Raw genomic sequence first — 22,328 nt, forward strand, 5'->3', positions numbered from 1 at the left:
TAAAATTCACTAGTTTTTTTCCCCATTGGTTTATTTTTTAATTTTTAAATATTTATCTATTTGGCTGCACCAGGTCTTAGTTGCAGCATGGGGGTTCTCAGTCAAGGCATATGGGATCTTGCTCCCTGACCAGGGATCGAACCTGGGCCCCCTGCATTGGGAACGTGGAGTCTTAGATCACTGGACCACCAGGGAATTCCCCTTATTTTTTTAGCTAACCCTTTAACTGCAACAAGTAGCTGCTAGAAATTCTGGTACCAAAAAATCGCATGAAGTATCCATACACACAGCAAGAGAAAATGTTTCAACTCCATTTAAATTTGCATATCCAAACAGTCTAACAAAACTTAGAAACTACAGGCAAATCTGCTTGCATCACTGTTTCAGGTCCTCCACCAAGAATTTTCCCACTCCCCAAGAGTTGCCAAAGCCCTCTTTTGGGTGTCATTTCAACCCAAATCAATGTCCTCTGCATTTCTTTCTGTAGTTTCATGTTTTACGATGCCACACCTCACCACTGTGAGCTCTGTTCACACTGGGCATTCCAGCAGCACACAGCCCTTGCAGAGTTCTATGATCCCCCGGGACTCGTCGTTAATCTTTGGCCAGGCCACACAGCAACGTAGCATGTAGGACCTTAGCTCCCCAACTAGGGATTGAACCTGCAGCCCCTGCACTGGAAGCTCAGTTTTAACCACTGGACCACCAGGGAAGTCCCCCCAAGGACTGATTTTTAAAGCATTCTTCCCTCCTACTAATCAAGTCCACAGGCAAAATAACATCAAACGTAGAGTTCTAAACTTCGTTCCAAGGCCTCTCCCTCTTTAGTGGTGACCTTGGCAAGATGCCATCTCTGGCTCCACTTCTGCATTTGCCAAAGCAGCAGTGTCCAGTACCACCTCTAAAGACTATTTAGACGGCAAAACAGAAGGAAGGACTTGCATGAAAGCGAATCTCGAAAATACACAAATACAAACCTATAAGATCCCGTGCTAGCTTATTCAGTATTTATAAGCGTAGTTCACAGGAAGAGTGAATAATTAACAGGGGACTGATTTCCCATTAAACCAATTTAGTCACAAAAGCATCTTCAAAGTACACTGTTGAAGTATTACAGAAAAAATGAAGTATTCCACTCTTCCAAAATTTTATTAAGACTTTGGAAAAACAAATGTGAAAATTCTTTAAAATGAAATTTAAACCACAACTTAATCCATGTGCTTCAAGAAATTCTTTCATAGTTGAGATTTTATTTGTTGTTTTGAGGATCAGTACACAGACATTTCAATTTGTACACAATTCTCAACATACGTACCAAAAACCTAAAAAATCATGTAGTTGTGATTCTTTTCTGAACAGTTATTCCAGTGACTTTCCAGCTTAAAATTTGGGGGCAAATTTTCCTTCACAGGATATCAAGTACCAATATCTTCAAATATTGATATGCTGTTACATCGTAAGTCCCACTAATTCACAATTTAATATCACATACACTACATACTCAAATTGTCAATCGTTCACAGCACATTAACAGTTACTAGAAGAACTGGACTACCACGACCGAAGATGTTACAGAGTGCACAAAACTCTGCCCAGGAGAGCCAAGATCAAGGGGTGAGTGGTTTGCTTTAGGAAACAATTCTACCAAAAACAACGTGGGAAGAGAAGTAATTTAAAGTGTTTAAGACATTAAATGCGCAACTGACTCCAAACTGCCATGTAGTATGCTTTGTATTATAGGATATAAAAGCTACCCTCCATCTGTGGAATGTTAAGCTGACACTCAAGACAATCAAAGCCTCCCATATTCAATATCCCACTATTTTCTGGTTGTACCAAAAAATAAACAACCAGCAAATGATTTCACCTCTTAAAAAAAAGCATTTACACTTAAAAAATGGGATGAGGTGGGATTCCTTCCTTTTTAAAAATGTTTCTAGAGCTACTAAAAAACTTGCATTTACAAAATAGTTGATAAAAATATTCCTCTGGATTGTACAAGAAGGGAAACAGGGACCACTGATAGGACCAGGTGTGTGATATTAATCAGACTTGGCTTCTTTCTCTCCTGCTTCATCAGAAGCTGGGCTCTGCAAAATCAAAGGAAAAACAGTGATAGAACATTTGACTTCTGTGTCAGTGTTATAATGTTAGAGATATTTAGCATTTAATACAGTGTAAGTTTTACTCATTACTATTATTAAGTCTTAACAATACATTCAATCCTCATTATTTGTAGATTCTGTATTTATAAATTTACTGACTCACTAAAATTTATTTGTAACCCCAAATCAATACTCATGTTTCATGTTCCATGGTCATGTACGTACAGATACAGAGCAGCAAAAATATGAGTCACCCGACACAGACATTCCCAGCTGAGGCCCTTCTGCCTTGTTTCAGCTGTAACACTGTAAACAAGTGTCTTTTTCACACTCTGTTTAGTGCCACACATTTCACATTTTTTTTGTGCTTTTGGTCAACAATGTTTACTAGACAAGTATAGTGCTGTCCAGTACTATGTGCTATGCAAGAAGCTTGTGACGCGCCATGTGGAGAAGACACACGTTAGACAGCTTCACTGAGGCACGAGTTATAGTGCTGTTTCTGTTGGCCCTGAGTTCAATATTAACTTACCCAAAACATACATTAAACAGACACACATAAAATAAGGTTATGGTTTGATCTGTTGATGGAAATGTTGTGATGAGAACATTTTGAGAATTTCCACTATGAGCAACTGTCCAGCATACAGAGCAACCTTATAGAACACAACCATCATGAATAACGAGAATCAACTGTAGTTGATAAAAGGGCTCAGAAGGCCTCATTCTCCCCTTATAACTGGATTAATTTCATCTTACTATCACATAATATTTGACTTGGGGTTAGATTTAGGAATTTGTGACTGCAAATCGGGGGAGTAAGTAGTTATTACGTTAAAACCTGATCTATAAATATAAAAGTCTAAAAATTAATATTCTATTTATATTTTCTGCTTAGCCAATGTTAAAAAAAAAAAAGGCTTGGCTTAAAAAGTTATTTACCACAACCTTGCAACACACTTTTTTTTTTTAAGGTAAAACCTCTTTTTCTCAGAGCTTAAAAGGATAAAGATTAAGGACATCAATCTTTTTAATTGCTTAATCTAAATTACTACTTAATCCTAGACAAGTGGCTTTTAAGAAAAATAAGCCTTCTTTATTAGAAAGTGGGAAAAATAAGACAAATGAGAATCAATTAAAAAAATTTAAAGCAATATCCAGAATATAAAAACCAAACAAGATTATATTAACAGTTCTACAGATGGCAATTTGGGGAAAAAAAAGAAGACTAGAATATTTGTTTAAAGAAAACCCCTAGGTCATGTTAAAGAAAGAAAAATATGTTATACCATTTAGTAAATTAAATCTTTTTTAAAACTCACACAAGCAATTAAATTAATGAACCCTATATACAATAAAGATCATGAATCTGATTTTGAAATTCTGAATACATTACAATTTCTTGTTCACTCACTTAAAAAAATCCATTTACACATATATTTTCAAATAGGATCTAATGCATAAAAATAATCTGTCCATTCACTTGGGAGTTACTGTACAAAACTCTGTTCAATATCCTAAAGGATAAAGACTGCCTTATCTGCTACATAAAAATATAGTTTATTATCTACTCTTCAGAGTCAAAATGAACAACACACAAACACTTCTGACCTCCTCATTTTTAGTTTCTCCATTTTCTGCAGGTAAGTCTTCTTTAGTCTCTTGGTTAGCCACTTCAGCCTGCTTTCCCTTTGCTCCCCTTTTCCCTTTTGTTTGCACTTTTTTGTCGGAAGATTTATCCTGTGACAGAACAAGAATATATTTTAAGTATCAACTCTGCACTTACTAACATTTTCTGACTTGCTAGAGAGATTGCATCCACCGCAGTTGCAATGTTAATGTGGTCGTGTGTCACTCTGAGTTACAGGACACACGTTAAGGTCCACCCCCAGTAATCAGGACCACACAGCACACTGAGGAGACCACTAACAACACCTGCACACCAAGCGTCATCAGACTTACAACAATTAAACCTAATTAAACCTAAAGCCTCAGCTACAACCCTTCTCCACTTTCTCAATTACCCGCTATTCTCTAAAGTTCCACATGAGAGAACAAATGAAGTGAAGAAATGCTGGAGGAATCGCTTCCCCAATATAACCCTACCTACCCCCAAACTCTTTAAGCAGGAAAGATAATCAAAACCACTGTCTTGACAAGATGGTTACCCTCACAGTTAAGACCTTTCACCTGAGAAAAGCACCATGTTGTTAAGGTCAGACTGACTACTCTACTACAGTTCTGCTACAGTTAGTCCCTTGATATCATATAAGAAGTAGCTAAAAGGATCAATTTTGAGTTTATCGTTTTCATTTAGGTGTATGAAGAACCTGAAAAGCACAGGTGTTAGTATGATGATAAGAGATTCAAAGGTTAAGCCACTTTAAAGTAATATAAAACAGTATTTCTGGACACCATCAACTGGGAAGGAGACACTTAAGTATTTCCTGTAAGTAGAGAATGTAGTTAACAGCCGACTTAGATAAGACCAATAGTGACCGATACTTCTATAATGGCATTCCATACATGAATGCATGACAACTACTAGTAATTCAGTATCTTTAGAATAATAAATTACCTAAACAAACATATTTGGGACAACACCGCTACATACATTGCCACCATGAAGTGTGACAATCGTTTCTGTATTTAAAAATGATTCTTTTATAATCTGATTTCTTTAGATTTCTCATTAATTTAATAACCATTATCACAGTAACATAAAAATGTAAAACCTGAAATGTGAAAACAGAACTATGCAATAGCCTGGACTGAAATAATACCATTTTAACTATCAACAGCCGGAAAGTGACACAAAACAAAATAAATCAACACGTCCGTAGTATGGTAATCAATACATCAAAAGCTTTACCTCCTTTTTAAGGCTTTAAAACGATTCGGTTATGAAGACAAAGATATATTATTGAAACTAAAAGGGGAAAAAGGCTCCTCCCCTCTCCCCATCATTTTTCCTTTGGGAAAACTGAACTGACAGGTTTGTTTCTCAAGAAACACTGACGTGAAAACTTACCTGTTGATTATAACTGATGTCCCAAACCCAACTGGAGGTAAATTTGAACTGTTTTCATTAAAAAAAAATTTTAGGGCAAATCAAAATACAGACGCAGGTAAATAAAGAAAGAAAACTTTGGGCTTCCCTGGTGGCACAGCGGTTAAGAATCCGCCTGCCAATGCAGGGGACACGGGTTCGAGTCCTGGTCCGGGAAGATCCCACATGCCGCGGAGCAACTAAGCCCACATGCCACAACTACTGAGCCTGTGCACTAGAGCCCGCGAGCCGCAACTACTGAGCCCGCGTGCTGCAACTACTGAAGCCCGTGGTCCTAGAGCCTGTGCTCGGCAACAAGAGAAGCCACTGCAATGAGAAGCCCGCACACTGCAACGAAGAGTAGTCCCCACTCACAACTAGAGAAAGCCTGCACGCAGCAACGAAGACCCAAGACTGCCAATAAAAATAAATTTTTAAAAAAATTAAAGAAAAGAAAAATTTGAGAAAACAGGCATAGTATTCCATCCAATCAGTTTATTTAAAAAAGCAAATAATAAAACGTGTAATAACAAAACAGTACACTGTTCAAGCAGACTTTTTGCAACAAGAGCCACTATTTTTCCCGCCTACTCTTATTTCTCATACAGAATTATCCCATTATTTTCTGGTGTAAGAAATTTCAAGTTGACATACTACGCCTACACCTTCCTTGAACCCTCTTAAAAAGGATCACAAAACAGAACTTTCTATTGAAAAAACGTTAAGATTTTTACACTCAGCTCTGTACAATGTTTAAAGAAAGAAATGAAAGGAATCTTTGATTATGCAGTGTTTATCTTTCACCTACACTTTTAGGAAAGGGGTAATGACGATAAGGATTTTGGGGAGAGACTTCTAATAGCAAACTCTCACTTAAGTTTTGAGTAAACAGAAATTAATCACACCATGAATTGCCCCTGAAGAACAAGGAAGAGCTTTACAGAGGGTGGCATCAATGCTAAATCCAAACACAAAGTTACAAATAACATGCACACATTTAGCTTTTCCAACTTAAAAGTTTTCAAACCTACATATATATATCCAACAACTACCCAAAGACCGGCAATGTGAATAAAGCAATCATGGATCTATTCTAGAGCAGCAACCATGATACTATTCACAATAAAATAACTTAGTGAACTCCTATACATATAATGGTATATAAAATACTTTTAGAAGACTGTTAATCATGTTTTCAGAGAACACAGCTCTTGATCTACCCCTGGACATAAGATATGTCCCCCTACCTTGCCTCGAGCACCTTACATGCAAAAACTTACACATTCCCTATCTCCTGGCCTCAGTCCTAGCCTTGCTGATATTGTCAAAAGAGGAAGTACAAGCACGCAACCAACAGAGGACCCCTAACCAAAACATACACAACACAAAGAATGGATTTCCCTGGTAAGCGAAAGTTATTCTTCAATATTTTTAGCCGTCTTAAGTTTCCCAAATTCTGCAGCAGCATTAAGGTGATACATCATATTCCCGTAAACCGGGATGATAACTACATCTACTGTATTTTACCCAAACCAGAAAAAGCATTGTTTATTGAAGTTACTGTAACATAGAATTAAAGTGATAAATAAGGTAACACTATGACTTTTTAGGAGACTATGACATCAAACTGTAGTTGATTTCGAGATTCTCAAAGTCAAGATCTCAGCTGCTGGCAATGCGCGTGAGGTAGCACTGCAGCATTTCGAAGACACCACGATCTCTTAAGGTGAGTGTGAAACCTACCTTTCCTGCCGCCTTTTTTGGCTTCGTTTCCACTTTTGCAGGAACCGGTTTCTGAAAGGCAAAGATAGCACTGAGTTTCTTCCCTGGGTACAATCCCACGGAAAAGAGAGGTCAGGGGGCTCGCTTTACTTACAGCTGACAACCTCGCCGATCTCCTCTTGGGCTTTGGGAGAAAAAAAGGAAAATGAGCAAGGAATGCGGGGTGCGGTGCAAACCGAAACCACCCCCGGGAGAGAAGAGGAGCGGGTTCTTACCTCCTCCTTCGCCGCCCCCTCGGCGGAGCTGACCTGCGGGAGAAAGCAGACGGCGAGTGGACGCAGCCCGCAAACAAAAGTGCCCACGAGCCCAGCGCCCGCCCGCCCGCGAGAACAATGCTCGGCCGCGTGACGTCAGCGGCTTCCCGCCGCCGCGTTCGAATCTCCCACCCTGCTCCTCGGGCCGCCGAACGTTCCAGAACGGCGCGCCCGGGGCCGCCGTACGCCCGCCCGCCGCAGGTCCGGACGCCTCGCGGGCCCAGCGCTGCCGAGAGCGCGGCAGGCCTGGGCCTCGCGGGGCGCCGGGGCCGGCCGGGCGGCGGAGGGGGGCGTGTGAGGGCCGCGGCCGCCGCTCACCTTCCTCTTGGGCATCGTCGCGGCAGGGCGGGCGCGTGCCGGGTGCCTGCGGGCCGCGGCGCGCCGAGAGCCTTCGCGAACCTGGGCTGCCTGGCCGCTGCCGCTCCTCCCGCCGCCCGAGCTGCTGGGACCCGCGGCGGGGGCGGTGGGAGAACCGGATGGAACCGGATTGGGAGACCGCCCCCTCCTCCCCCCGCGTCCCCCAGCCGCGGGCTCCCCCTCCCCGTCGGCCGGGCCGCCCCCCGCCCCCGCCCATTGGCTACGGGGCCCACCGCGCCGCGGCCCGGGCCCCGAATAGGTGAGGCGGGCCGTCACTCGACCACTGCGCCCCGCCCCCGCTCTCGGCGCCCCTACCCGCCCGCCGTCTCGCAGGGCCCCAGACCCAGGCGAGGGGGCGGGGCCCCAAAGGCAGCTCTCGCCTCACGGTAGTTTGTTTGAAGCTGAGCTGCAAAGTGCGGTCTGCGCGCCGATTGGCGGAGGCCCGCCACGTGGTTGCCGGGTGAGCCCGCTCACCACCCTGCTGGATACCTGAGCGCCCGTCAGCTCCCGGAAAGCCCCAGGATAGGGTCTCTCCCCTCTAGGGTCAATTGGATCTCACAGACTGGGAAGGGAGAGACAACAGGTTCAAGTACGAACCAATTTCTCCCAACTCAGTAAGAAAGGCTATCTAATAGGTCTCCCGTCTTGCTGGCCTGCGGGAAATGGGTCCTAGTGCGCAGGAGCGGGAAGGGAGGCCGTGGGAAGGAAAGTCGGCGCGGGCACGCGCGGGTCTCCAGTGCGCAGGCGCGGGTCTTTGCGAAGGCCATGGAATTGCGGCCCGGCTACCATACAAGGTTGCTCGCGGTCCGGCCTTTCTGTAGCTTCTTTTAAGTCATCCGTCCTTTGGGGGGCCGTGGGTGCAGGCGGTTTGTCTCAGGAGCATAGTGGGCGTCTGAGTCCCGGCCCCCACCGGCCCTAGGACGCGGACCCACTCTCAGACCCCCTGGCCGGCTGATCTACTGTGCAGAAGTGAAACAGGAAGCACGCCCATCCGGCTCCTGCCTGTTTTTTAACCACGTGGCTCACCTAAGCACCTTTCTGAGGTGGAAAGAGCTTCAGGCTGGGGGGTCTGAGCTGGGAACCCCGGAACCTGTGAGGTCACATGTTACCCAGTTTCTTTAATGAATAAGAAAATTATGTTTAGAAGGACTGATTCAGTTGGGTTAATGCAGAAAAAGGTTTTAATCGGAAAATTGTCAGCTGAAATTCATGGAGAAGAAGAAGAGAAAATTCATGGAGTACTTTGAGTCCGAAAATTTGGAAACAGACTAAATGTCCACCATTTGAAAGGCCCGGAGAAACTATGACACCTTCACCTTCACGTAGTAGATTAATGAGCTACGTATTCTAGTCATTCGAAAAAGAATGAGGCCGCTCTTCACGGAAGAAGTGAATTTTGAAAACCACTAGTCAGACTCTGACTCCTGATCAGTAACTCTAGTGCCTTCCCTTCTCATTCAAGAAATTATTGGACTTCCCTAGTGGTCCAGTGGTTAAGACTCTGCGCTTCCACTGCAGGGGTCGCGGGTTTCTGGTGGCGGGTCTACGATCCCGCATGCTGCGCTGCGCCGCCAAAAAAAAAAGAAAATAAAATCTCAAGTCCTTAAAGTGACATATACTCCTCTGCCATCTGGCCCACTTCAAACGGTTTTCACCGCTGCTTCCCTCGGTTCACCTTCCCAGCCTCAAGTAGGCGGGGCAGTCCTGCTTCAGGACTTGTCGCCTGCTGCTCCCTTTGCCTGGAATGCTTCATGCACTGCGTCAGACCAGTGCTGCTCTATTCCTCATCCCCTTTGGATCTTTGCACAGATGTCACTATCTCATTGAGGCCTTTCTTGGCCTTTCAGTTTAGGATTGCAACTCCCCATCTCCAGTTATCTGCACAGCATCTATCGAGACTAAACAGCTATATTGAGTATAAAGTTATACGTTCATTGTATATTTCAGGAAGATGCACAAGGACGTGGTGCCAGTGGTTGCCTTTGGGAAGAACAATTGGGGGGAGTAGGGTAAGATGGAAATTTATCCTTTTCTCTCTCCCTCTTTTTTTTTTTTTGCTGAGAACACTAAGTTTTTTCTTTTCTTCTTCTTGAGATCCATTCTGGCAATCCTGTCCCTCTCTAATCTCCCCTTTTTCTGTTGCTTCCTTTCACATCACCTTGCATATTTCCTTTATGGCTCTGATCACATTCTGTAATTGCTTTATGTGTTTAGTTATTTGTTGCCTGTCTCCCTCACAGGAGTATGAGTTCCATGAGGGTAGGAGCCCTGTTAATCTTGACACCACTTTGTTCCCAGAAACTATTACATGTTTGTTGAATTAGTAAGTTTTTTAAATTGAAGTATAGTTGATTTACAGTGTTGTGTTAGTTTCAGGTGTACAGCACAGTGATTCATTTATACATATACATATATTCTTTTTCAGATGCTTTTCCCTTATAGGTTACTTTTCTTTATTTTTCCCCTCTCCTATTTGCATTAAAAAATGATAGCATCAGAGAGTCCAAGTTTGTGGCACAAACATGTAGTGAGCACGTTCCCTGTGCCAGTCATTGTGATAGGCCCTGGGGTAGAGAGACTGAAGGCAGGACACTGTTCCCAAGGACTTGGGGTGGTAGTTTAGTGGAGAGAATAAAGTACACAAATTGGCCTGGCCTACTAAGGGAAAGGGGAAGCCAGAGGAAGAGGGACAGCACATCTCAAGGCGTGCAGACTTAACAGAACGTGACGGCCGTCCAGAGCCCTCAGAATGGCACGGATGGGCCCATCGACGGTGGAAAGTGAAGATTAAAGAAAAGAGGCAGAAAAAAGAAGGGCAGCCTGCAGAAAGCATTTGATGCCAGGCTAAGGGGTTTGGCCATTATCCAAGGAGTGGGAGACATTGCAAGGTTTGGGTTTTTTTGTTTTGTTTTGTTTTCTGCTGTGCGGTTTGTGGGATCTTAGTTCCCTGACCAGGGACTGAACCTGGGCCCTCAGCAGTGAGAGTTCGGAGTCCTCACCGCTGGACCGCCAGGGAATCCCGTACGGTCTTAATTAAGGGATGATGTGCTGAGATCTCAACCTCATGAAGATCTTTCTCCCATGAGAACTGAAGAGGCACGAGGCCAGAGGTGAGAGACTTGCGGCCTACAGATGTTTGCTTTGGTCGGGATTTTTTTAAAGTTGCCAAAACAAGCACGTGGAGCAACCGAGAACACAGTAGGGAAACTGTTAGTATCTTTTCAAAGCTAAATAGATACTCCATGACTCAGTAATGCCACTCCTAGAAACATACCCAACAAAAATGCTTAGGCCTGTTCACAAGAAGACATGAAATAGAATATTCATATCTGAGCTATTTTATAGGCCCAAACTGGCAGCAACTTGAATGCCCACCAACAGGAGAATGGATGAATAAATGGAAAAGTATGAACAATAAGAAACAGCTGTCTGCAACTGCACACAAGAGGTGGATGAATCTCACAGGCACGATGTTGAGAGAAAGATGCCAGCCCACAGTACTTGTGATCCTGTTCATACACTGTACTGAGGCAGGCACAACGAATATAGTCTGTCTGAAGTCAGGATAGTAGTGGGGGTAGGTGGGGGGGGAGTGACTGGAACAGAGCAGCGGAGGGCTTTAGGGAGCTGGCCATCTTCCATTTCTTTTTTTTTTCTTTTTTTTTTTTTTTTGCGGTACGCAGGCCTCTCACTGCTGTGGCCTCTCCCGTTGCGGAGCACAAGCTCCGGACGCACAGGCTCAGCGGCCATGGCTCACAGGCCCAGCCGCTCCGCGGCATGTGGGATCTTCCCGGACCGGGGCACGAACCCGTGTCCCCTGCATCGGCAGGCGGACTCTCAACCACTGCGCCACCAGGGAAGCCCCATCTTCCATTTCTTGATCTGGATGTTACTTGTAACTGTTGTGTTCGCCCTGTGAATATTCATCGAGCTGTGCACTTAATGTATACATTTCTGGCTAGATATCAGCAGTAAAGTTTTAAAGACTTTTTCGGCAACATGTCAAAATCAGATGATTTCACATACAAATTGAGCTCTTCAGCTTCTCCTGGCCTCCCTTGTGTGTGCATTCCACAGGCTGCACTTGACCTTATAACTTGCAAGGAGGCTTCCTTTCTCCAGAGTGCCAGGGTCCCAGTGCTGCTGATTTTTCTCACCTGTGTCTTCTGCCGAGCCTCCAGAGGCAGTTTGAGATGCCTGTGTGTGAGCGTGCGTGATTATAGATGCCACCTTTTATATTTCTGTTTATTTTTGGAAGAAATATTTATGTGGCTCAAAATTCCAAGTGCAAAATGATTGCTGAGGGCATCCCTGGTGGCGCTGTGGTTGAGAGTCCGCCTGCCAATGCAGGGGACATGGGTTCGTGCCCTGGTCCGGGAAGATCCCACGTGCCGCGGAGTGGCTGGGCCCATGATCCATGGCACGTCCGGAGCCTGTGCTCCGCAATGAGGGGGCCGCAGCAGTGAGAGGCCCGCGTACCGCAAAAAAAAAAAAAAAAAAGATTGCTAAGAAGTCTCCATTCCACTTCTGTCCCCCCCAGATGTCTGGTTCTCTCAAGGAGGAGCCAATGTTGCTGCTTCTTGTGGATCCTTCCAGACATATTTTATGCACATACAAGCAAATATATGTGTATATATTTTTTTTCCTTCCTTTTTCTCATTTTTCACACTGTTTGACAACTTGCATTTTTCACTTAATGGAGTTTGTTTCCTACAAGTACTTATAAGATTCCTCCTTCTTTTTATTGCTGCATTGTAGTCCACTGTATAGATGTGCCAAACATTTTAAAACCAATTCTCTATTGACTGGACTTTTCGAATTGTGCCCAGGCTTTCGTTCCCACAAAGGACGCTGCAGTGTATAACCACGTATGTACACGTCACGTGGCACGTTGTATAAAACAACAAAATGTTCTTGCAAGTCCTGACTTAAATTATTTCTATTATAGAGTTCACTTACGTCTTTGAAAACTTAAAATAAGGTTGGAATGTTTAATGCTTAGAGGTTTTAAACAACTATAAATCTGAAACTAACTTTTGAACCCCCAAATCTCTACAAAACCAATAAAATGTAAACCAACAGCATTAACATGAAGAATGAGTTTTGCTAAAAGCAAACTGCTGCACGCCTATGGTGTTTGGCCCATATGATCTCTGTGGCGTTTGTTCTGGCACCTTATGTGTACAATTGACAAGCGATCATTCATTCAGCCCTTTGTGGTGCGACTTAGGTTTCGTGTGATATAGATAACACCATTTATGAATTAAAATCATCTATAGTTTTATAGATGCTTTTACAATTACCTGTAAAACTGTGGAAAGCTGGCCCCACTTGGGGCCAAACCTAAACATGCACCCAACACAGGCACAAAAATAGGCAATGCTTGGTCAAAAGTAGCAGTCTATGCTGGGTGATCCTGAATGTCGACGATCACCTGAACACACAAAATTTAAAAAAAAATCCCCAAGAGGGCTTCCCTGGTGACGCAGTGGTTGAGAGTCTGCCTGCCGATGCAGGGGACACGGGTTCCTGCCCCGGTCCGGGAAGATCTCACATGCCGCGGAGTGGCTGGGCCCGTGAGCCATGGCCTCTGAGCCTGCGCGTCCGGAGCCTGTGCTCTACAACGGGAGAGGCCACAACAGTGAGAGGCCTGCGTACCGCAGAAAAAAAAAAAAAAAGAAATCCCCAAGAACCTTCAGGACCTTTGTATACATTCACAGAAGTATGCTTACCACCACTCCACCCTGGGGTCCACGTGTCCCGCTTTGGAAAATCACGCGTTGATTCAGCCTGGTCGATGAGGAGCTGATTGCAGGAATTTTAGTTTATTTTATTCATTTATTTATTTTGGCTGCGCTGTGCAGCATACAGGATCTTAGTTCCCTAACCAGGAATGAACCTGTGCCTGCTGCAGTGGAAGCGTGGAGTCCTAACCACTGGACCACCAGGGAAGTCTCTCTCTTTTTTTTTTTCCCCAAGGGATTTCAGAAAAAAGAATTACAAGCATAATGTAGCGCAGAATTGGTGGTGATAGACAAAGTTAAACAGTTTGCCTACCCAATGCCAGGTGCTGTCCTAGACCTAGGGATATAGTGGTGAACACAAGAGTCAAGTTGCCTGTCCTCATGGGGCTTCCATTCTAGTGGGAGTACAAATAAAAAAGGTAATGAGATTCCTTCACAGGGTGGCAGTGCCTTGAAGGAAGAAAACTGTCACAATATAGAATGTGCTGGAGGCACACTGAATGGGGCTAGTAGATGGGATAGTCAGGAGGGGTCTCTGGGGAGAGAAGTGAAGGGTAAGATGACCTGGCCTCTGGGGGATCTGAGGGAGAAGCCTCTGGACAGAGGAGACAGCTCCTACAAAGGTCCTGAGGTAGGATTGACCTTGGCGTGTTGGAAGGAGAGATTAATTAACTACGTGTTGTAGTTAGAGAAGAAAGCAGTGGCCAGGATGTGAGGGCAGTGGCGGAGCTATGAAGGGGACTTATGTCACTGATCTGGACTCCAAGTAGAGGTCAGGCTGAGAGGCTGCGATGTGAAGTCTGGTTGCTGGGAGGAGGCATGGGAGACCAGAGGAGACATTTTAATGTTGTCTACACAACGAGTGAATAGGATGTTGGCTGTGGGGATGCAGATCAGTGGAGGGAGGGATTTGGGATGTGTTTTGGTGGAGGTAACTGGCAGGATTCTTCAGTGGATTGGGTGGGAGGGAGAGGAGGGAGAGTTTCGGCTAGGAGTAATAGAAACCCAAATCAGCATAAACAATAAGAAGGTGGATTACCTCCCATGACAGAGTGTTCCAGACTGGGGGATTCAGCGGCTTACTGTATTATCACAGTCTCAGGTTCTTTTCTGCCTTTTGCTGTGCTCCTGGCTGCTATAGACTCCTTCTTCTGAGTTGGCTTCATCCTCAGTCTGGAAGTGCAATTCCAGATGTCACATCCAGATTTATAGCATCCAGGCAAAGCATGTCTCTTTTCCCAGAAACCCTCACTTGATTGCCTTTACTTACTGGTCAGAACTGGGTCACATGCAAGGGGGGATGGGATACTCTTAGAGCAAATCAAGTCCACCCCTCGAGTCGGGGGTAGGGCCAGGAGTAGAGGGCGTGGATGCCTGAACAAAATACAGGCCCTGTGAGGAAGGACAAAGAAGGGAATGGGCTGATCATCATCTGTGTCCTGTAGGCTGTGTCGATGGGGAGCCACTCACCAGGTTGGGGACACAAGGGGCTTGAGGGGAAGCAGGTGGGTTTGGTGTTGACACTTTGAGTTTGAGGTGCTTAGGGAACATCCAGTGTTCAGCAGGCAGTTGGATCTACAGGTCTGGAGCTCTGGGGAAGGACACAGCTTGAAAGAAGTGATGTGCTGTGAGGGCTGAGACCACAGGTATGTGGATAGTCAAATAGGGATTGGAAAGTGTCTACTACACTGACAACTAAGGATGTCACCCACTGTCCTGATGGAGCAGTTTCAGTGAGTGGTAGGGAGGGAACCAGACTTAAGTTAAAGAGAGTAGAAAGGGAGAAGTGGGAAGAGTTCCAGACCCTCTTGCGCTGTGCTGAATTGTACTGTATCCCAAGAAGCCCAGTCTCTGGGCCAGTTTGTCCATGTGGTGAAGATGGAAGATAAACTAGGGCAGGTGTGAGCCTGTGAGCAAAAGGTGCGAAGGGAGGTGATGGTCAGAGCACTTGAATGCCTATTGTTCACTGCTCTGCTGGATATCCAAGTTGCTGCAGAAAGATGAGATGCAAAGGACGCAGATGAAAGCAAAGATACAGGCCCTGATACAGGAGCTCTCAAGGACCACTATGCTCAATGAGTTGGCCAGAAATGCCCCAACACAAACAAAGAGCCCAAAGATGACTACTAGACATAGAACTTACCATGCAGTATATATTTCTAGCCTGCTTGCAAACTTTACGGATACATGACTATATAAATACTTGTTATTAGATAAGATCATTGGAATTATTGTTATAAGCTTTCCCTTCCAGCAGTCCACAGTATCGATTGTTATTTTAGAAAGGACACTAAGAAAAAAATTGGAAACTGGAAAATTGTCACATTATTCTTTCCTGCTCCCTAGTTGAGTTTGGCTTTCCAAATATGAAAAGGAAATGTCTTAATCTGTTTGGGCTGCTGTAACAGACATGCCATAGACTGAATGGCTTATAAAAGACAGAAATATATTTCTCACCATTCTGGAGGCTAGAAAGCTCAAGATCAAGGTGCTGGCAGATTCATTGTCTGGTGAGAACCCACTTCCTGGTTCATAGATGGCTGTCTTGAGCTGTGTCCTCAAGTGGCAGGAGGGGGAAAGCAGCTCTCTGGGGTCTCTTTTATAAGGGCACTAATCCTATTCATGAAGGCTCCACACCCATGACCTAATCACCCCAAAGGCCCCACCTCCTAACACCATCACATGAAGGATTATGTTTCAACTTTTGAATTTTGGAGGAACACAAATATTCCGTCTATAGCAGGAACACTCCCTGCATCTCTTCCAGATTGCTCAGCTTCTGTGGCTTCAAAAAAGAATCACCCCTTCAAATGGGCAGCCACTTTGTAATATTTGAGGCTTGAGCAGAAAGAGTCTACTCCATCATTAAGGGGCACTTGTTCTACCCAACTCTTGAAATCACATGAAAGTGTTCGAGGTTTCCCTGGCTTGTGTGAACTCTAAAAACAGAGGCAAAAAAAAAAAAAAAAAAAAAATTAATTAATTAAATAAAATAAAAGCAGAGGCAATGGTGTAGATGTGTTCAGCTGACATGGTTTGAGGGTTGCCCCATTCATAAACCTACAGGAGGAAGCTGTCCCAAATTTGGTGAGATGTTGCCCCACATCTGTGGTTTGGAGTGTTGGCTAGAATAACAATTAAAAGCAGAAAAAAAATGTTTTCTTAATTCTACTTCTACATTTTTCAGATAATAATAATAATAAAAAAGATTTCTTTCTGAATCCTTTCTTAGTTTGTAACTGACACATTGTAATTGATGAAGAACTCCCTTTGGTGTAATTTTCATTAAGGAAAAAATGGGAAGAAAGGGATCAGAATGTGACATTTCATTACAGTTAAATGATATAGAATGTGATTCCCATCTGAATGACCTCTCATTTTCCTTTCCATTCAGAGAATAATTAGCAAAAATAGATGAGTCTTAGATATCTTTTCCTGCTTTTTGAGCCCAAGTGTAATCCAGTTTAATTCTCTGACTTATGGTCTTTACTTCACATCATTTGGCATAATTTTCCTGTCGCTTGTATTGATCATATTTGCACGTCATACAATGCTCTTTGCTCCTTTCAGTGATACTAGCCTATGTGATCAGCTCAGCCTACCACGTTGTGTATGAAATACCATAAATTTAGGTTCGATCTAAAAAGAGCTTTCCTATTACCAAAAGTTACCTGTCCTGTTAACTGGACCAGCAAAGTTATTCTTGCCATTAACAGCCCTAAGTGGGATGAGTGATCTCAGACTTGTAGATTCACTGAAACCACTTGTGTGCTTGTCTTGTATACAAGACATGGTGAAACTTGATGTGGAACCTTCCACCTCTCTCATCTCTGAGCCCACCTAAGGGAAAAGAGAATTGCCTCTTCCGGTGTACTGCGAGTAAGTTCACGGTTGGTGGGAGGGCATCAGAAAGCTGTATTTTTCTCTCTTTCTTTTGGAACTTTCTAACAGAGACCCATTAATCAATCTAGTGTATTTTTCCGGGGGTGTGAGATGAAAAGAATGAAGTATATGAAGTCCTTCGCTAGTTCTTACAGGCTCAAGCCGCACACTAGATCAGGCCCCTTTGTATTTAATAGCATCCTGTACTACATTTTTAAAGTTGAAGTATAGTTGATTTACAAGGTTCTGTTAGTTTCAGGTGTACAGCAAGGTGACTCAGTTATTTATATATATATATCTTCTTTTCTCTTATAGGTTGTTACAAAATATTGCGTACGGTTCCCTGTGCTCTACAGTAGGTCCTGTTAGTTACCTATTTTATATATAGTAGTGTGTAAATGTTAATCCCAAACTCCTAGTTTATCCCTCCCTCCTCATACTACATAAAAAAATATATATATATATATTTATTTATTTGGTTGCACAGGGTCTTAGTTGTGGCAGGCGGGCTCCTTAACTGTGGCTGGTGGGCTCCTTAGTTGCAGCACGTGGGCTCCTTAGTTTGTGGCATGCGAACTCTTAGTTTCGGCATGTGTGTGGGATCTAGTTCCCTGACCAGGGATCGAACCAGGGACCCCCTTCGTTGGGAGGGCAGAGTCTTATCCACCGCGCCACTGGGGAAGTCCCCCTCCTCGTACGACATTTTTGAAAAACAATTTTAAGTGGTGCACATAACGTTATTATTTCATCCATACCCTATTATATTTTATTTTATTTCTTTTAAAGGACCACTCTGACTGCTCTGGGTCTTAGAGGCTCAAGGGCAGAAGCAGGGAGACCCGTTTCGAGGTCTTTTATTTATTTATTTTTATTTTTTATTTTTTTGGCCATGCCATGCGCGGCTTGGGGGATCCTATTTCCCCAACCAGGGATCGAACCTGCGCCCTCGGCAGGGAAAGGACAGAGTCCTAACCACTGGACCGCCAGGGAATTCCCACCCTCTTTTGTTTTATGTTATTTACTAACAATCTAATGAGCACCCATAAACCTGTCATCCCGCCTGGGAACTAGGAGAGCGGCAGTTGCTTAGATGAATCTGTGTGCACCTTCTAAAGACTTGTATGCTGCAATTATTTTATTTTATTTTTATTTTGCGGTACGTGGGCCTCTCCCGTTGCGGAGCACAGGCTCCGGACGCGCAGGCTCAGCGGCCATGGCTCACGGGCCCAGCCGCTCCGCAGCACGTCGGATCTTCGCGGACCAGGGCACGAACCCGCGTCCCCTGCATCGGCAGGCGGACTCTCAACCAGTGCGCCACCAGGGAAGCCCTGCTGGCAATTACTGACAGTACTTACAGTTATTTGTTTAGTTAAGCCCCAGGAGAACAAGGACTGAGGACATTTGGTTCCTCAACATATTATACTCTGCAGGGCTTCCCTGGTAGCACAGTGGTTAAGAATCCGCCTGATAAGGCAAGGGACGCGGGTTCAAGCCCTGGTCCGCGAAGATCCCACATGCCTGTGGAGCAACTAAGCCCGTGTGCCACAACTGCTGAGCCCACGCGTCTAGAGCCCGTGCTCCACAGCAAGAGAGGCCATCGCAATGAGAAGCCCCTGCACCGCACTGAAGGGTAGCCCCCGCTCACCACAACTAGAGAAAGCCTGCGTGCAGCAATGAAGACCCATCGCAGCCAAAAATAAAAAAATAAATAAATTAAAAAAAAATAAATCAATATTCTATTTAAAATATTATATCCTGCAGTTAGTAAAGTGTCTGAGACACAGAAGCCTTTAATCCCTTTAAATTAAACATTTTTTTAATCTTTAAAATTAAAAAAAATTTTAATTGTGGTAAAAACCCACTGCATAAAACTCACCTGCCTTAAGTGTAAAATTCAATGATTCTTAGTAAGTCTACACAGTTGTGCAATCATCACCACTATCCAGTTTTAGAACATGCAAATCACCTGGATAAAAATCCCTGCTGTCCTTTCTCAGCCAATCTTGATCACATCGTCAGCCCCAGGCAGATTAACTTTCTGTTACTATAGTTTAAAATCTACTCCTCAAAGGACACCTCTAGAAGAATGAAACGATAAACCACAGACTGAGAAAATATTTGTAAAGGATATACGAAAGAGAGGACTTGTGTCCAGAATGAACTCAAAGCTCTATACTAAGAAAATAAACAACTCAGTAAAAACGGGGGCAAAAGATTTGAACAGATACTTCATCAAGGAAGATATAAGAATGACAAATAGGCATGTAAAAACCTGCTCAATATTAGTAGTCACTAGGGAAATGCAAATATAGCAAAAAACTATAGTGAGATGCAACTACACACCTATTAGAATGACTAAGATTTAAAAGACTGACCATGCGAGTATTGGTGAGAATGTAGAGGAACTGGACTCAAAGTCTTCCAAAATGTTAATGTAATAAGAGACAAAGCAAGGCTATGGAAATGGTCCAGATTAAAGGAGGCCAAAGAGACATGTTAATTAAATGCAATGCCTGACCCTGGGCTAGATCTTGTAATGGAGGGAAAATGTTACAAAGGACATTATTCAGTCAACTGACAAAACTGGAACGAACACAAATGGCAGATTAAAGTATTGTATCAACGTCAACTTCACTGAAGTTGATGAATGTACTGTGATTATATAAGGGAATATTCTTAGTGGTATTTTGAAAGAGATAAAGCAAATGGGCTAAAATGTTAATGTTAAAGTAGGTGAATATAAAAAAAGGGTACTGGGTGTTCTTGATACCATTTATATTTTTTGTAATTTTTCTCAGTTTGAAATTATTTTAGAATAATTTTTTAAAAAGAAAAAGCTAATGACAGTTTTATTTAGGGATAAATTTCTGGACATAGTAAAAGCCTGTGAAAATTTGAGGTCTAAATGAAATTTATTGCACTAATAACAATAAGAAGATTAATTTTTAACCTGTTGAATTTTGCATATTCAGAAGGGCTTAGCATAACAAAGAGACAAAAATAAAAACATTTTAAAGGTTATTTGGCTGTAGCAATATTTTTCTTAAATTGAGGTGAAATCCACATGACATGAATTAACCATTTTAAAGCATACAGTCCAGTGGCATTTAGTACATTCACAATGTTGTTCGACCACCATCTAGCAATAACCTCGCTGCTTTTAAAGATATTTAACATTTGCATTTAAAAATTTTGCAGAAATGCTTTTTTAAAACTAGTTAAACAAGTTTAACAAGTTTAAAAAACAACAAAATAGCTTGAATTACAATCTATGATATTTTCCTCTCTGATTACTTCCTCACACACATACACACCACACACACACACACACACACACACACACACACACACAAGAATGCTTGAACATTCAACTACGTTAAAATGCAGTTTTCCAAGAGATCCTAATACTTCATTCATCGTTAGCTATCTTGGACCTAAAACTGGCTGCCAACATATGGACATGTCCAGTCCTCTGACAGCCACTGAGCAATATGCTGGCTATAAAATTTGTGCAAATGAGGTATCTGCCTGCGCTTAGTTTGTGACAGCCAGTTACTGAAATAAACACTGCAGATTTTTACCTAAGTTACTCTGAATATTGATGTACCCCTAGTTCCCGGTGGAAAGATAGTCTGTTCTTTGATTCAACCTGGTATGTGATCATCATCATCATTTTCATTTAGTAAAACCAAGCGGGCAAAGCTAAGAAGAGGTAAATTCAGTTCCTGCTAAATTGTTTCTTCTCTTTGTCCCCTCTGTTTTCCCTGTTTTGGGAATAGTTGAGGCAATCTCATTTTCACTTTGCATTTCAGTGTTGCCTTCTGGGTGTGCCTGTCTTGAGAAGACTCTGCCTCAGGTGGGCCACCCTCAGTCACTGGCCCTAAATCGCTCAGTTCTGGGCACGTCTCTGGTCCCTGCTGACACTCCTCTGAGTCTCTGACGGAGAGTTGGTCTCTATTAGAGTACTCATTTCTCCAATCTCAGTCGTGATTGGTTTAAAATCAACATAAAAGTCACTGATATAGGGCTTGCTAAACACATTCTCTGAAGTCCTATGAAGAGGAATTGTTGTATTATGTTAGAGGTTCCAAGACTTGTTTGTTCTGAACAAGAAATGGTTTGATGAAAACCCCCAATGGTGTTAGTATTTTCTGCCAGTCTTGCTCTGGACTGAAATCCATTTGTGACATTATCACAGTCTTTATTTTCTATGGGACGGATACTTTTTTCTTTTTAACTTGATGGCCTAGTGTGGTACTCGGATGGTGTTGGCAGCCTTTGTTAGCGCACTTCTTAAGAGCTGCCCAGATGGAGCAATAGGAGAGAGCTGAGTTGTTCACACTGGCCAGGTACAGCTGGTCCTCTCCTACCACTGTTGTACAGTCCAGGACATTATCCAGGGTTTTCTGTCAAATTCTCATCTCACCAGGAATTGGTGATCCTCCTCCTGCGGGGATGTGGCACTGGGATGGGGTGTGGTACGGGTGGGGAGCAGGCGATGCTCTCCTCTTCCGCCTGAAAAGCAGAGACTGGGGGCCGGGAGATGGAGGCCGGAGGATCTGCTGTCACTTTTCACGAGGTGGTTTCTACTTCCAATCCTTCCAAACCTTTAGTGGGTAGAGGAGCTAGCAGCCAGGCTGCCTTGGATGGTCCAGCTGGAGGGGAAGGCTATGGAGCAGAAGCAGGGTCCAAGCCTGTCTTTTGTTTTGGTCAGTTCAGCATCACCTACCGGCCAAGAAACCTCTCCATGGAAATAATTCCCTCTACCTCTATCGAATAGTTTCGCTTCACATGTTTTCTTTAATCAGAAATTTGTAGAACCACAGCTCCTCCATTCATTCTGATTGGGAATTAGTTCTCAGACTCCAACCAGGGCAGAAGAGGCAGCTAATCATCTTTTGCTTTACCTACTACACATAACTGTGAGTTAGGATTCTTTCGCTGTAAAACCTCATCTTCCCATAAATGTAGGCTACTTTATTACAGGCTGAATGTAACCAGGACCTCAGGTATGCAGTTTTGTAAATTACTTAGATTTACTACAATGTTTAGCTTTGAAATGTAAACACGACTTACTAAAAACTACTTACAAAACGTTTTTCTTTTTACGGTTACTTGCTACTATCATTACCGTAGGCTTCTATTTACGGAAAGG

General features: G+C 43.4%; 1 protein-coding gene across 1 annotated transcript; it reads right to left on the reverse strand.

Annotated features, from left to right (window-relative positions):
* Positions 1 to 1,230: 1,230 nt before the first annotated feature.
* Positions 1,231 to 22,301, reverse strand: HMGN1 (high mobility group nucleosome binding domain 1). The gene is made up of 8 exons (XM_067737187.1): positions 22,264 to 22,301; positions 21,600 to 21,688; positions 7,509 to 7,927; positions 7,152 to 7,184; positions 7,031 to 7,060; positions 6,898 to 6,948; positions 3,717 to 3,845; positions 1,231 to 2,090 (listed from the first exon to the last, which is right to left on the reverse strand). The coding sequence occupies exons 1-8, from the start codon at positions 22,299 to 22,301 to the stop codon at positions 2,043 to 2,045; spliced, it is 837 nt and encodes a 278-aa protein (XP_067593288.1). The 3' UTR covers positions 1,231 to 2,042.
* Between the last annotated feature and the right edge of the window lie 27 nt (positions 22,302 to 22,328).

Source organism: Pseudorca crassidens, chromosome 5, assembly GCF_039906515.1.
Source record: "Pseudorca crassidens isolate mPseCra1 chromosome 5, mPseCra1.hap1, whole genome shotgun sequence".
NCBI lineage: Eukaryota > Metazoa > Chordata > Mammalia > Artiodactyla > Delphinidae > Pseudorca > Pseudorca crassidens.

Coding starts and splice junctions, on each gene's coding strand:
- HMGN1 (XM_067737187.1), bottom strand. CDS start 22,301: ATGATAGTAGCAAGTAACCGTAAAAAGAAAAACGTTTT. Junction 21,689..22,263: donor CGTAAAAAGAAAAACGTTTT/GTAAGTAGTTTT, acceptor TCTGCTTTTCAG/GCGGAAGAGGAGAGCATCGC. Junction 7,061..7,151: donor AGGGGGCGGCGAAGGAGGAG/GTAAGAACCCGC, acceptor TTTCTCCCAAAG/CCCAAGAGGAGATCGGCGAG.